Source organism: Chelonoidis abingdonii, chromosome 1, assembly GCF_003597395.2.
Source record: "Chelonoidis abingdonii isolate Lonesome George chromosome 1, CheloAbing_2.0, whole genome shotgun sequence".
Classification (NCBI taxonomy): domain Eukaryota; kingdom Metazoa; phylum Chordata; order Testudines; family Testudinidae; genus Chelonoidis; species Chelonoidis abingdonii.
The window spans coordinates 250006006-250020829 of record NC_133769.1 but is presented as its reverse complement, the minus strand read 5'-3'; the positions used below and the strand labels follow the sequence as shown (position 1 = coordinate 250020829).

The following is a 14824-nucleotide window of genomic DNA, read 5'->3' as shown; positions in this document are numbered from 1 at the left end:
TACTACTGTTTTTCATTACAGTGTATACTTGAACTCAAATTGTTTGTAACTGTGTTTTTGGTAAAATTACACTAATAGGCAATTTTTATTTCACTAACAACAAATTCTGTTTTCATTTTGTTTTAATTTTAAACAAAGTGCAAATGTGTAAAAGCCAAAAAAAAAGTGTGGGGAAGGCTCCTGGGCACGTTCCCTTCCTCAGCGTGCAGGCTCAACCTCAATTTCTACACTGCACTGCCACAGCCCAAGGTGCCAGTCCACATCAGCAGGCAGGGGCAGATGTGACCACAGGTTTATCAACCCTCCCCTCTTGCAACTAGGTGCAGTTTCTGTCACGCAACTTGACCATCTGGGCTACTGCTCAAGACTTGCTGCCGCCTGATCCATGGGGTTGCGAAGCAGGCACGACGGGATTTTGGTCAAAAACACTCACGATCTGCTTCTTCCTCAGGGTCTGGCAGCATCTCCCCCCCCCCACCCCGTTTAACCCCCAGCTACCACCTCTGACCCCCCATTCTTCCTCTTCTGTCGCTACTTGCAGTAGCTTAACACAGCTTACTATACTCCCAGTGTGGACGCAGCTATACTAGCAAAGCCAGTTTGTCTGAGTATTGTAAAACCCCTATACTGGTAAAAGTGCAAGTTTTGCAGCTCTATCTACATTGTGCTGGCACAGCTCTGTTGGTCGGGGATCACACCTCTTTGCACCCCGACTGACACAGCTATGCCTGCAGAAGGCTGTAGTGTAGACATGGCTGGCTGTAGCCCTTGTCTACACATAGCTTTTGTACCATTATCAATGTGAATTTTTCCCCCCCAATACAGTTCTATCGGTGCAACCCCACATGTGGACATAATTATATCCGTATAAAGATGCCTTGTACCAGTGTCACTTATCCCTCCTCCCAGTCACTGTATGATATCCCAGAATAAACACATTTATCCTGGCATAACTGTCCCAACACCAGTGGCTTGGTACGATGTGTGTGTGTGTAGACAAGGCCCAATGCACGGGAAAGCAGCCACCCCTCGCCCCTGCACGCAGAGCGAGCGCATGCGCGCGACTCCCGCCCCCGGGGCAGGCAGGGCGGGGCCGCATGTCAGCGCGCTGACCCCCTGCTCCGCTCTCCCACTGCAGGGAGCAGAATGGCGGGACAGTCCGGCGGGGGCGGCTCCCGATTGGCCGCAAGGTGTGTGGGACACGGACGTCACCCAGCGGGCTCGGCTCCCAGAGGGGCGGGGCCTCAAGGAGGGGTGAGCCCCTGCAATGAAAACGAGGAGTTGGTGCCCGTGACGGTACAAGAATGTAAGTAAGTTAGCAGAAAACGGTTGCCGTTCTACTGAATATGAACAATATTTCCTCATGTCAGTTAAGATAGTTGCAGTGGAGACTGCCCTAAACTACTTTCTAATCGGGAAGGAAGCTTTGAGGAAGGTTAAGTGTTAAAGTTGTGACCCAGCTCCTATAATTGTCTGCTGGTTTCCTTGGTTTCAGGTGCTTTCCTCCCTCACCCCATGTGGGTATTGCCTCTATCTATCTCCCAGCTTATAATGTACTTGACTGTCACAAGGAGTGTGCGTAACTACTAGCTTTTTCATAAGGGTTAAGAAATCATTTCAATTTTAATATAAACTGAGGTTTGGCAGGTAATTTACAATATCCCCAATTATTTTAATTGGGTCTATATAAACATGTAGGGTGGTTGTTTTTTTTTTAAATTACTGCACAAATGTTATAGTTAACATATGAAAACTTCTCAAAAATCCCAGTTAGTTAAACACTCATTTTTAGGTTCCTGTTGATTTACAAATCAGCGATTCTTGACATTTTCTCTTAAAATAGAGGTGGGTGACATTTATGTTACATAAAACATTACAAAAAAGAAGTCAGCTGTAAACTGAAATAAAACAAAAGTCTGTAGAAAAAAAGTTTTTGCAAATAACCTACAGTGTTTGAACTGAAACCCGGTTAAACTGTAGCCATATCTTTAGAATATGTTTTCTCCACATGACCTACTGTATCTTGTAGTAAGATGAGGCCCTGAAACAAACTCTTGTGTCAGAGGCCCAGTCTGAGGCCTGAAGCCTGAACCAAAGTAGTTCCAGGCATTGCTAAGCAAAAGCTGGGCTGTGAGCCTGAAGCAGGCCCCAGTCACAGAAGTTGGAGTGAAAAAGGTTGTTAGCAGCAGGTGGTTTCACATATAAGTGCTAATAAGAGGAACTTGTGCCAAGACGGCACCTGGACATCCTAATACGAGGACACTCCATAGACATAACAAGGAACAGGCAGGTGCATCTTAAAGACAGGGTCAAAAGGACAGCATGGTGGATAGATCTGTTTGTCTGAAACAACATGAATTAAGGGAGAGACAGCACCCTAATGAGCCAGCGGGCTATACCTCAATAAGTCAGAAGGGATGAGTAATCTTTTCTGTAACTGTATAAAAGTAGGTCCTGGAGTGCGCATCTTTTTCCACCTTAAGGGGCAGTGGAGTGTCCTACCACTGACTGAGCTGTCTCCATTGGCGGGGGGCACATAGTCATAATAAGTCCTGTAGAGTCTATTGGAAACTTACTGTGCTTCGTTTGACAATAAACCTGGCTCGGGTTCCTTCGTATCTTACTAGAGTCTTTGGGGTTTCTCTCAGAGTTTGCTGCATCAGCTGTCTGTGCAGAGCCAGGGCAGCACACAGAGGGAACACACACGCAGCTGACTGTTATCGTCATTGAACAAGAACAGAGTACCACAAAGGTAGCTACTGACAACATATCTTAAACTTAATTATTAGGTTAGTTGTCTAATCTGCTTGTAACTTTTTTTGTAGGTATTTCAAAAATGACAAAGTTCCTGTTGATTGACGTTGATTGTGGAGTCGACGATGCTCAAGCCATAATGATGGCGCTGGCATCTCCCAGTGTTGAAATCCTGGGAATTACTTGCTGTTATGGAAACACAATGTTGGAAAACGTCTGCAAAAATGTGCTTCGTGTACTACAAGTTTGTAATAGGCTTGAGGTAATCAGCACAAATGTATGTGAATGGGTTTATCTTTGTGTCAGGTCTTGCTTAAAAATCATCAACTCGCATAGGCTAGGATCACCTTTTATAGTTTGTCCTCCATAATGAATTTCTTTGCTGATGTAGGGTAATTTTTGTCTTGTTTATTGTCTCACCATATCAATCCCAGGAATAATAATAGTAATTATAGGTACAGTGAATCCCCGCTGTAACATGATGATTGGGGTCCAAAAAATTGGATCGCGCTAAATGCAGGATCGCGGTATAGCGGGGTTTACCATTTCAAGCTGGTCACTTTCAAGCCGGTCAATTTCTCTTGGGCAGAAAACTACTTTAATTTGCGAACTGCCCATAACAGTAACTGAAAGGGTGCAGCTCCAGCAGCGGGGGCTTTCAGCCATGCAGAGAGAGAGGGAAACACTTGGGGAGAGCAGGGGAGACGTGCAAGGGGCAGAGGAAGAGCGAGGAGCAGCTGGGGAGGAGAATGGCTCTTCTCACCAAAAGGGTAAGCGGGGGTAGGGGGAAGGCACATTACATTTTTTGTTTTCTTTTTCTTTGCGGGTGCTCCAGCCTCCTTTTTTTTTTTTTTTTTTCTTTTTTCGCCCTTCAGCGGTGATCCAGCCACAATTTTTTGCGCTTCAGCGGTGCTCTGGTGGGTTTTTTCCTTTTTTTTTCCTCTTTTGCACTTCCGCGGTGCTCCAGCCACTTTATTTATTTTTTTTGTGCTTCAGCAGCTCTCTGGCAGTTTTTTTCTTTTTTCGTTTTTGTGCTTCTGCAGGGCTCCAGCTGCTTTATTTATTTATTTATTTATTTTGGTCTGGGGCAGCCAGAGCCACCTTACAATCACATTATAGCTGAATTCGCATTATTGCGGGGTGCATTTTAGCGGGGTTTCCCTGTATATCTAGTTTTCCTGGCTGATGTGAAATTTCTGCCCTTTTCATAAAGGCTCTGCAATTTTAGTGCCACTGATTTGATCACTGCTAGGATATTCTTTGAAATTGATCCTGTAATATTGCTTCTTCAAGTGATTGTCCACATGGATTCCATACACTGTGTGCATGCATCCATGCACGTGAGATTTGGATTCTTTTGGCCAGCAGTGTTCGTTGGGACCATGCTGTGCCTCGGGTGCCCTTGTGCCCCCTTCCATCTCCCTCTTAATGGGCATAAAGGGTGGAGCAGACTCAGTTGTCCTTCAGCTCCTCCTTACTTCCTGTGGCAGCTAGCATAGGTATGAGAGGATGAGTTCTAAAACCTTGAGAGACAAGGAAGCATTTTAGCATCAATTCACTAGCTACAGATAATACTTCATCTAATAAAATAGTTATAAATGTAAAACATGTTTTGATAAATTTACTTTTTTCCCTCACATATCCAGCACATTTGTTAGTTTTCATAGTAAAATAATTTAAAATGCTGTTTTGTGCATTTTTAATGGAATTTGAATTTCCATTCATATTGATACAGTTCACAAGTAAAAATTCATAAGAAAAATGTAAACGATAAGAATCTGAGTAAATATAAATTAAAATTACTTGTTGCTCAAGTAAGTAAATGTGTGTGTGTATGTATAGTATAGCCAATCGGAGCTGCAGAAGTGGTGCCTGTGGATGGGGCAGCGCAGAGCCACCTAGCAGCGCCCATAGAGGAGGGACTTGCTTCCGGCAGCTGCTTGCAGTAAGGATGGCCTGGAGCCTGCACCCCTCAGCCCCTCTCATGCCCCAATCCCCTGCCACAGCCCTGACCCCTTCCTGCCCTCTGAACTTCTCGGTCCCAACCTGGAGCCCCCTCCTGTACCCCAAACCCCTCAGCCCCATACAAGACCCGTCACCTCCCCCCACCCATACCCCCAATTTTGTGAGCATTCATGACTCATCATACAATTTCCCTACCCTGATGTGGCCCTCAGGCCAAAAAGTTTGCCCACCCAGGCCTAGATGCTGTGTGGTTTATATCTACTGAAAGAAACTGTTCAGCTGAGATTCAAAACATTCTGCTTCAAAGCAGGGGAAACCTTTCAACCTTACCTATAAGGCTAAATGGAAGAGGTTTTCTACTTGGGATGCCAGTGGTAGTTGTCGTCTTCAACATCATTACTTTCAGCAATAGTGGAGTATTTGCTAGCCCTGAAACAGTCTAGACTTTACATCAGATCATAAAGGTCCATGCAGCAGCAATGTCTGCACATCATCCCTCACTCCTGGGTAATGCTGTATTTTCCCACTCTACAGTAGCAAGATTCCTAAAGGCCTCACGTTTTCCCCCTCTCCCTTTTTGGGATTTCATTATAGTACAGCAATATAATATTTTATTAGCAGAGTTGATGGGTCCCCACTTTGAACCCTCAGCAACTTGTTCCCCACCAGTCAGTGAAGACTGCCTTTTTGGTGACCATTACATCAGCTCGCAGGGAATGGGATGTTCAGGCCCTTCTGACATGTCATCTATATACAGTATTTTGTAAGGACAAAGTTTCTCACCAGATTGTCTCAGAGTTCCATATGAGCCAGTCCTTTCATCTCCTGTTTTTTTCCCCAAAGTCTGATTAAGTGGGTCTCCAGATATTTACGGTCATATTATGAATTAGCCAGGATAGATCCATCTAGCCAGACTAAAGCTCATTCCACGATATTTGAGGAGCAGTTATGTGGAGCTTTAACCAGACATTTACAAGACACTATTGCTTAGTAAGGGTTCCCACATCAGATGTTGGTTTTGTTAGAGCTGTCTTATAGCCATTTAAGTAGGACTCCTAATACCTACCTCCAGGCAATAAATAATCGATTGTTAGTCTCTAAGAGTGGAATTCATGTGGACAGTTACTCAAATTACTCACAATAACTTTTCACCTAAGTACCCTCCTGGATCAGAATTAAGGAAAAACAAGCTAACCACATTAAAATTATGCCTCAACAGTCAACAGACCCTACTTTCTGTGTTCAGTATGGAAGCTGACACAATGGCTGAGGCTAGTTTTGTTATGGCATGGAATATTGCTCGTGCTAAATGTTTATATTGTGACAGAGAATTTGTTAAGAAGATTATTGCGGAAGTGATTCCAATTTTAGATCCAAGTAACATAGAACTTCAGTGACTAATGCAGCAAATTCCAACTTCACGCCACAGTATGGAGAGGCAAATCTCCCAGATGCAACATGCAAAACAATCTAAAGAATTCTCTAGCATTCAGCCTAGCTGTTGATGAATCCACAGATACTCAAGATAAACCATAAGTAGCGATATTTGTTCGCTGTGTTTCCACAGATGTAATTGTGAAAGAAATAATGTTGGATTTAGTGGTGCTGAAAGAAACAACCCATGTTGTTGACATAAAGAATGTACTTGACAAAGCATTGAGAAATGCTAAGGTGACGTACAACCGGATAAACTTGTCAGTGTTGCAATGGATGGAGCACCTGCAATGGTGGGGGGAAAAGTAGGTCTTATCGGACTCTTGAAAAGCGATCCCAAATTTCTGGAGTTCCTCCCTGTTCTTTGCATCATCCGTCATGAACACCACCAAATAGCTGATCGGCAGCCGCCATCAAACCGTCTGCCCAGTGCTGGGGTGGAGGGGCCGCCTGCCTGGCGTGCCAAGGCTGGAAGCACTCAGCTGAACCATGGGGGGGGGAGGGGGGGGGAGGGGAAGAGCTGGTGGTCACGGAGGAGGTGGGGGGCACAATCAGTAACAAGAAGACAGCATGAATAATAATAAACCACTCCTGAGACTTGCTCCAAACACAATCTGCTCCTTAAAATAGATTGTGTGTTTATGTGACAACAGGGTTAATACTGTAAATAAAACAGTGGTGGTGGTAGTACAGGGATAATATAAATTTAAACAGAGGCAAGATGCCTTTAGCTGATGTGCAGCCATGCTATAGTCAATTTTTGCAACTTACATCTTGTTTAGATTCCAGTTTACCAAGGTGCTTCTGCTCCCTTACTTGGTGGTCCTGTGGAAGGGGCTATGTATCATGGAAGAGATGGTTTGGGTGATGTTCCTGTTCCAAATGCTCCAAGATTAGACTATCTACAGAAAGAACATGCTGTGATTGCAATGTTAAGAATTGTTAATGAGAAGCCTGGTCAGGTGAGTGTGTTCTTTATATCATTTTTTTTTTTAATGTAGTAACAGAAGACAGCAAGCAGGACCGAAGTCTGTTTAAGCCAGTGCCTTGCAATTACATGAAATTGCTTTGCCTGTCTAATCCTAATGGAGGATCCAGGTTCAGTCTTCAGTGGAAGGTGACCCGCCTACCTTTTCCTGATAGTCCATGGCGTTGTACACTGAGGCTGGAAGAAATTGTTTCTCGGACTGAAATTTGGCATTCAGTTTAACCCTGTACATGAACTACCATAATTAAACATCTAGTCCCAAGTCACTGGTGTCCAAGTAATTGTTCCTTTAGTCAGGTAATTCTGGAGGCAAAGAATTTGACACACTGATTTACCATCTCCCTTTCTCCCAGAGGAATAATATCTTTATTTAATATTTAGGAGAGTCCGTATTTTTTTTGCTGCTTACCTCAAACATGTCCTTGCTCATGTCTTAGTGATCCTCTTTTAGGTATTTATTGCAATAAGATTTCCTACTGCCTTCTGTTTCTCAGTGTCTACTATGTAGGCACAAAGGTATCAATCTTTCATAATAGCTAAGACCCTCTATGCCTTTGTTTAATTTATCCGTTTTTTTATCTTTAGAATTTTTACATCCCTGCAGAGCCACAAACTATCATGGTACTTCATTTTGGGGCCTCAGTGTTTCTATATCATAGTTTTCCTTATGGCAGATTGCATGACTTGGAGGGACTGAAGACAGGACATAGTGTGTTTCATCTTTATCGGAAATTCAGATTATAGGCCTCGTTGGTAGTGCTTGAAAGCTGTTACTGTTTGATGGGTGTTCAGTCCATATGAAATAGATTTGGTCCTCAGTCTAATTCCCTATGGACAAGTAGAAAAATCACAAAAGCCACCTCTGGACTTGATAGTGCTTGTCAAGATAGATAACAAACAGTTCCAGCAGAGACCAAGGATTGAATGGACATGGAGTCTGTGAACAATATTTTGCCTCTAGAGGTGGTCAGAGTTGTGGCACATTGTTGGAATAGCATAATGAAGTGTCTTTCTTCACCAATGGTGTAACTGTTCAGTAGCTAAACTGATTTGATTTTCCAGGTCTCTCATTCTAACACTCTTCTCAAATTTATAGAAAAATTAAAATATTAATTTTCTTTGTGTTGTTTATAATGTCTCTCCTCAAGTGCAGTGTAGGATCCTATTGACCATCTTTCTTGCATTTTGGGATTTTCTTTTAATATTTTCAGTTTTACAGAGAACTCTGCTCATGATTATATAGTCTTCATCCTATGCTCCCAAATACATCTTTGGTATAGTTGTTATGATGATATGTTTTCCTTTTCTAAATTGTATACCTTTAGAAGCTAAATAAAGTTTTGCCAATTCTAATGTGTTCTGTCAGCCTCTAGGCCAGGCGTCGGCAACCTTTCAGAAGTGATGTGGTGAATCTTCACTTATTCACTTTAACTTAAGGTTTTGCGTGCTGGTAATACATTTTAATGTTTTTTAGAAGGTCTATATGTCTGTATTATATAACTAAACTATTGTTGTCTGTAAAGTGAAAAGGTTTTCAAAATGTTTAAGAAGCTTAATTTAAAATTAAATTAAAATGCTGATCTTACACCACCAGCCCACTCAACCCACTGCTGGCCTGGGGTTCCATTCACCTAGTTTGGCAGCGGGCTAAGTGGGGCCTGCGGGACCCCAGCTGGTAAGGGGCTGGCAGACAGGACCCCAGGCTGGTAGTGGGCTGAGTGGGGCTGGCAGCCAGGACCCCAGACCGGGAATGCAGGTGGGAATGTAAGGGGTCGGGGTGCAGGAGCTCTCGTTTGGTGCTCAGGGKGGGGGGGGGGTGCAAGAGTCAGGGCATGGGGTGTGGAGGGTGCAGGAGTCGGAACGGGCTGGAGGTGTGTGAGCTGGTGCAGGAGTCAGGGTGTGGGATGGCTGGGGTTGAGGGGCTGCAGGGGTCAGGGCAGAGGGCTGGGGGTGTGTGGAGGGAGTGCAGGGGTCAGGGCAGGGGGCTGGGCATGTGTGTGGGGGGGTGTTGGGGTTGCCATGACTTTTGCACCCCCCACATCCCTACCCTCACCCTGAGCACCAAATGGGAGCTCCTGCACTGCCTCCCCCCACCTTCCCACCCGCACCCCTCCCACCAAATGGGAGCTGCCCAAGTAAGCACTCCACACCCAAACCTTCTGCCCCAACCCTGGGCCCCCTCCTTCAGTCTAGCTCCTGGCCAGACGCTACACCCCAACCCCCAGCCGCCTGCTCTTTCACCCCCAATCCACTCCTCAGTGCACTCCCACCCTCAGCTCAGTGCAGAGAGAGAGGAAGAGAGGGAGAAGGTAGGTACCCACTCTATGTGGGCAAGGATGGGACCCCAGACTGGCAGCAGGCTGAGATGCTTAGCCTACTGCTGGTCTGGTGTCCCGGCAGCCGGTCCCACTTAGCCTGCTGCCGGCCTAGGTGAACGGAACCCCAGGCTGGCGGCGTAAGATCAGCATTTTAATTTAATTTTAAATTAAACTTCTTAAACATTTTGAAAACCTTGTTTACTTTACATACAACAATAGTTTAGTTATATAATATAGAATTATAGAAAGGCACCTTCTAAAAACGTTAAAATGTATTACTGGCACGCGAAACTTTAAATGAAAGTGAATAAATGAAGACTTGGCACACCACTTCTGAAAAGTTGCCGACCTCTCTGATTTAATCCATTTCTCTTGCCATCATCTCATTTTATTTTTGTACTAATCTAGCATTAAAATGGATAAACACCCTCTTCAGATGCTTCCTCATCCTGGACAATAAAATCAGCAATCTTTACGCACTCTAACAGTCTTCTGCCTTAAGTCTTCAACTTGTTGCCTCTTGTTTAAATCCCTTCTTCAACCTTCCTGAACGTTTTTGGCCAGAATGGAAGGCCATTTAGAGTTTCTTCCCCAACAGATGTCCTTGCTTCCCAAAGACATAAAAACCTAGTGCTCCTTGTAATGTTTCCGCAACCAAATATTGAGGAATCTGATCTTCTCTGCCTCATCTTACCAATATAGGGCAGGGATAACTTTTTTAAGAAAATCACCTACGGGTCCATTCTGCTCCTCATTTTACTACCTAGCTGGTAAATAGTGCAAGAATATACGGATTCCCCTCTTTTGAAAGCTAGTAGATGCTGCTTCTGATGGCTTATTAAAGGGAGTGAGCTTGGAGCTTCACAGGGTATGTGTATACTGCAATAAAAAAACCTGCAGCACTGTGTCTCGGAATTTGGACTGTGAGGCTAAAAATTGCAGTGTAACTGTTCAGGCTCAGGCTGGAGCATGGGCTCTGATACCCTCCCTCTCATGGGGTCTCAGAACTTGGGCCCCAGCCTGAGACTGAGCGGCTGTATGGCACTTTTATAGCCTCATAGTCCAAGCCCCGTGACCTAGGCCAGCCTGGCCATGCCATAAGTCTTTTATTGCATTGTAGAAATACCCACATTCAGATCACTCTCCAATGAAAATATCTTGCCTCCAGTCCTCAAAAGTGTAGTTTTAGGGACTGTCAGCAAAAGTATCTTAATTAATTTATGTCATAATGATGGAGGTAGATTTTTTTTTCTCTTAAGTGTCCGGGTTCTAAACTGTATCATGTTTCAATGAAAAATAACACCTTCGATTTGCACTCATAACAGATAGGAAGCCAGTACAACATATGGAGCTATCATAAGCATAAATTCCAAATTCTGAACCTTAGCATCCAAAATGTGGGTGCCTAGCATGAAACCTCCAAGCTTAATTACCAGCTTGGATCTGATATCGCTGCCACCAGACAGGAATTACAGCGCCTGCCTCACTCTGGTCTCCCCAAACCTTCGCTTGGGGGACCCCAAGACTCAGATGCCCTGAGTCTTACCGCAGAGGATAAAAACCGCTTCCTTCCTTGTCTTTACCTCACTCCCCAATTTTGCCCTGACCTGGGTACACTTTTGAGATCAACTGTACTTAACCTCCTTGAAATTTACAAACACAGAGGCAATTACCTTCCCCGACCTCCTCCTTTTTCCCCCTCCAGTCTTTCGCTGAGAGTAGACCATTAATCCTTGCACCAGGAATATCTGTCCCCTATAGCCATCGACTTAGAAAAAAAATCCAACAGGTTTTAAAAAAGAAAAGCTTTATATAAAAAGAAAGAAATAAGACAAAATGTTCTCCTGTATCACAGGTGACAATATATCAGGTCAATTGCTTAAAAGAAAAATGATTGAATAAACAGTCTGATTCAAAAAGATATCCAATTTGAAACATTCCAGCAAGTTACACACATGTAAATACACCCAAAACAACATAAAAGCTTATATTGTTTTTCTACCTGTACTTACAAATTGGAAACAGAAGATTAGAGAAGCCTGGAGATAGAAATCACTCTCATAGCCGAGAGAGAGCACAGAACAGAGAAACACAGACAAAAAGACACACACCCCAAAATTCCCTCCCTGAGCTTTGAAAAATCCGGTTTCCTGATTGGTCCTCTGGTCAGGTGTTTGGTTCCCTTTGTTAACCCTTTACAGGTAAAAGAAACATTAACCCTTAGCTATCTGTTTATGACAGGAGCCCAGGCACAGTGTGCTCATACCAGCTCACTACACCTAGCAGATAAACAGCCACATTCTGGACTAGCTGCACCTTCTGAGTCTTTATAGATAGCTCCTATTGGAGTTTTTATGGCAGTATTCCAATAAAAGCAAGAAAATCCCGTAATGTCTTGAACAACTACAGATGAAAAAAGAAGTATGTGACTTCTCTGGGATTCCCAGACATCTGCAGTGAGAGTTCCAAAAGAACCCCAACGTAGCTAATCCTTCTGTCAAGTGGGAGAAGTCATCCACCAATAGATAAAGTCCTGGAGTGTTGCTTTAACAGAATTGTAAACAAATGTTCAGAACAAACCACTTAGAAAAATGTTCATTGGAGTAACATGTAAAGAGATGGAGTAGTGTGTTTGTTTTGTAGATTTCTGTAGTTGCCACTGGTCCTTTGACTAATCTAACTTTGGCAGTGAAATTGGATCCAACATTTCCTCAGAAGCTTAAAAATATGTTCATCATGGGAGGAAATGTAGAATGTAAGTAATAGTTAAAATGTTTGCCTACTGATCATTTTATAAAATAACTCCATTATGCTTATTCAGAACCTGTTTGGCCTTTTTACACAAATGCATGTAGTCTAGCAATTGTATAATTAGATTAGGTATGGGAAATGAGGTTCGTGTAGTTATTAATGTTGCCATAATGTGTGATTGCCTTGATTTTTAGTAATTGCACTCACAGTTAATACCTTTTAATGACCTTAATTTGAAGTTAAATCTTTGTTGGAATTTTATAATAAATTTCTTATGATAATATGTTGATGCTAAAAATATAATCTGTTTTGGACATGTTCTTTTTTTGTATTATGATTTTTTGGTAAGCAAAATGGACAAGGCACAGTAAATATTGTAAGCTTTGGCACTGAAAAGTAAAATGATTGAAGAAAGTAAGCACATATACTGAAGTTACTTTTTCGGTTTATGTTTTTGTTAGCCAGAGGAAATGTTACAGTCTGTGGAGAATTCAATTTTGTAACTGATCCAGAAGCTGCGTATGTTGTCTTAAATGAGTTCACTTGCCCTACTTATATTGCAACATGGGAATTTACATGTCACAATTCATTGTCTTGGGTAAGACACCAAATGTTTAATGTAAATTAAAGCTAAAGGTAAATCTGGTGAAACTCAGTCTGCATGGGTACAGGGCTATGTCCACATGGATCAGATTACAGGACTGGGTCCTAAATCAGAGCTCCCTGAATTGGAATGTAAAAATAACTGTATCTAAAGCTGTCTACATGCTCTGTTGCTGGGCAGTCTTGACTTAATCGCAAAAAGAGGGCTGAAGCTATATCCCAGTGTTTCTCTTCATTTTTTAATTGTCAACATTATTCTTTTGGTTTGCAGGAATTCTATCATGAGTGGGTTAATCAGGACACCAAAAAAGCTAAGTTCATGAAGAAAATATCTGAGCACAGTATAAAATTCACAGATCTAAAACGTGAAAATACAAGCAACATCTTGTGGACTTCAGGATTTGTGTCTTGTGATTCCTATGCTATGGCTGCTGCAATTGACGAGAGCTTTGTCACAGAAGCCATAGAAACTGCTGTAAGTGTGGAGCTGAATGGCTCACTAACTAGAGGAATGATGGTAATGGATATGGCTGGTCTTCTTAAGAAGAAAAATAAAGCTTTTGTCATTAATAAGTGTGATTTAGAGAAGTTCAAGGGACTTCTCATTGCTGCTTTAAAATAATATTTGGCTGTCTGATAAATTTCCCAATCTTGTTAATTTTGAACTGTAACTGTAGGTCTGGTTACAGTGGTACAGATAACTTTAGATTCATAGCTACTATCAGACAACATACAATTATTTTTAGTTAATAACTTTCTTGTATGTCAGATTTCCAACAAAGTGCATTCAAGTGAATATGAAAAGGACCCATTTAAATCTACAGTACTGAGAGAATTCAAAGTGCAAGTTAAAATGGCAGCCTAATTGTTAGATAACTCTGAATGCACTTATTACCTGGTAGGCCAGTACTCTACTTTAGCATGCATTTACTCAGTAGACAGAAACAGCATTGAAATCTAGAATATACATATAAATTATGATCTGTCATCAGTTTGTAAGATAGAGAAGATAAGACTGTTCTAATTCTCACTGCTTTATTATTATGGGAAAACAATCCAATTTTTACTTAGAGAATCTAGATTAAGGATCTGCAAAGTATTATTTAAAAACCACTTTAAGCTAAATCTATTCCTAGAGCTGTGTAACAAATGAATAATTCTGCTGAAAGCAAGGAAGTAATAAAACAATATTAATTCATGCACTTGAGGAAGGGAGGGGGAAATCAAATCTATTTGTCAAATAGGAACAAAAACAAAGTTTTTGTTTAAACTTTTAACAAGAAACACAAAGAATAACTTAAAAATGTTCACACTTACATATAAACTATTGTTGCTGTTTCTGTTTATATTACCATAATGGCAAATATTCAGAAATAATCATGCTACTGTAACTTTTAACTTAACATTTAACATGCTACTTGTATTTTTATATGTAAATCATATGATTCTTTAAGAATACTGTAGATGTTTTATCTCAGTAATCAGCATGTTAATGGCATTTTGTATTCAGATGCATCAGTATAAGAAGCATGTATGATTTTGAAAGTAGAGAAAAATAATAAATACCCTGTCTGTGTCCTTTCCAGCTGCTAATTTTAATTTGCTCCTTGGAAAATCCTGAATGTGCAAAATGGAAAGTGAAATAAACCAGTTATTTAATGCATTAGGAAAGAGCCATGCTTCCCCTTCATGAGTCTGTGGTCATCCCTGTTATAACTTATTCTTGCTCTCCCTGGTAGTGATTCCTTAATTAGAATTGCATTCTAAAATGATTTTAACATGAGGCATAATTTCCTGGGGTGGATTTCTCTAAAAGTAGGTGGGTAATCTGTGAAATTTTACACCTTGCTAGTTCTTATGTCCTTTGAGTTTTCTTTGTAGTTAGTATAATTATTTTCACAAGGTTTAAATTAAAGCCTTTGAAATAGGGCTCTGGCTGAAATTTTTCCTTGGCAATCAGTCAACAATGAAAAGCATAACTATCTCTTATAAAACATTGTCTGTCTACATA

The 14824-nt window shown here is 41.8% G+C and overlaps 1 protein-coding gene across 2 annotated transcripts; it reads left to right on the top strand.

Moving 5' to 3' along the window:
- Nucleotides 1-1112: 1112 nt before the first annotated feature.
- Nucleotides 1113-14484, top strand: LOC116839542 (inosine-uridine preferring nucleoside hydrolase-like). 2 transcript variants are annotated; one of them, XM_032805571.2, is made up of 6 exons: nucleotides 1113-1435; nucleotides 2826-3016; nucleotides 6936-7115; nucleotides 12103-12214; nucleotides 12672-12808; nucleotides 13085-14484. In XM_032805571.2, the coding sequence occupies exons 2-6, from the start codon at nucleotides 2837-2839 to the stop codon at nucleotides 13433-13435; spliced, it is 960 nt and encodes a 319-aa protein (XP_032661462.1). In that variant the 5' UTR covers nucleotides 1113-1435; nucleotides 2826-2836; the 3' UTR covers nucleotides 13436-14484. The 2 variants fall into 2 exon arrangements, with proteins under 2 accessions (XP_032661462.1, XP_032661463.1); XM_032805572.2 differs by having other exon boundaries at nucleotides 1240-1306.
- Nucleotides 14485-14824: the final 340 nt, after the last annotated feature.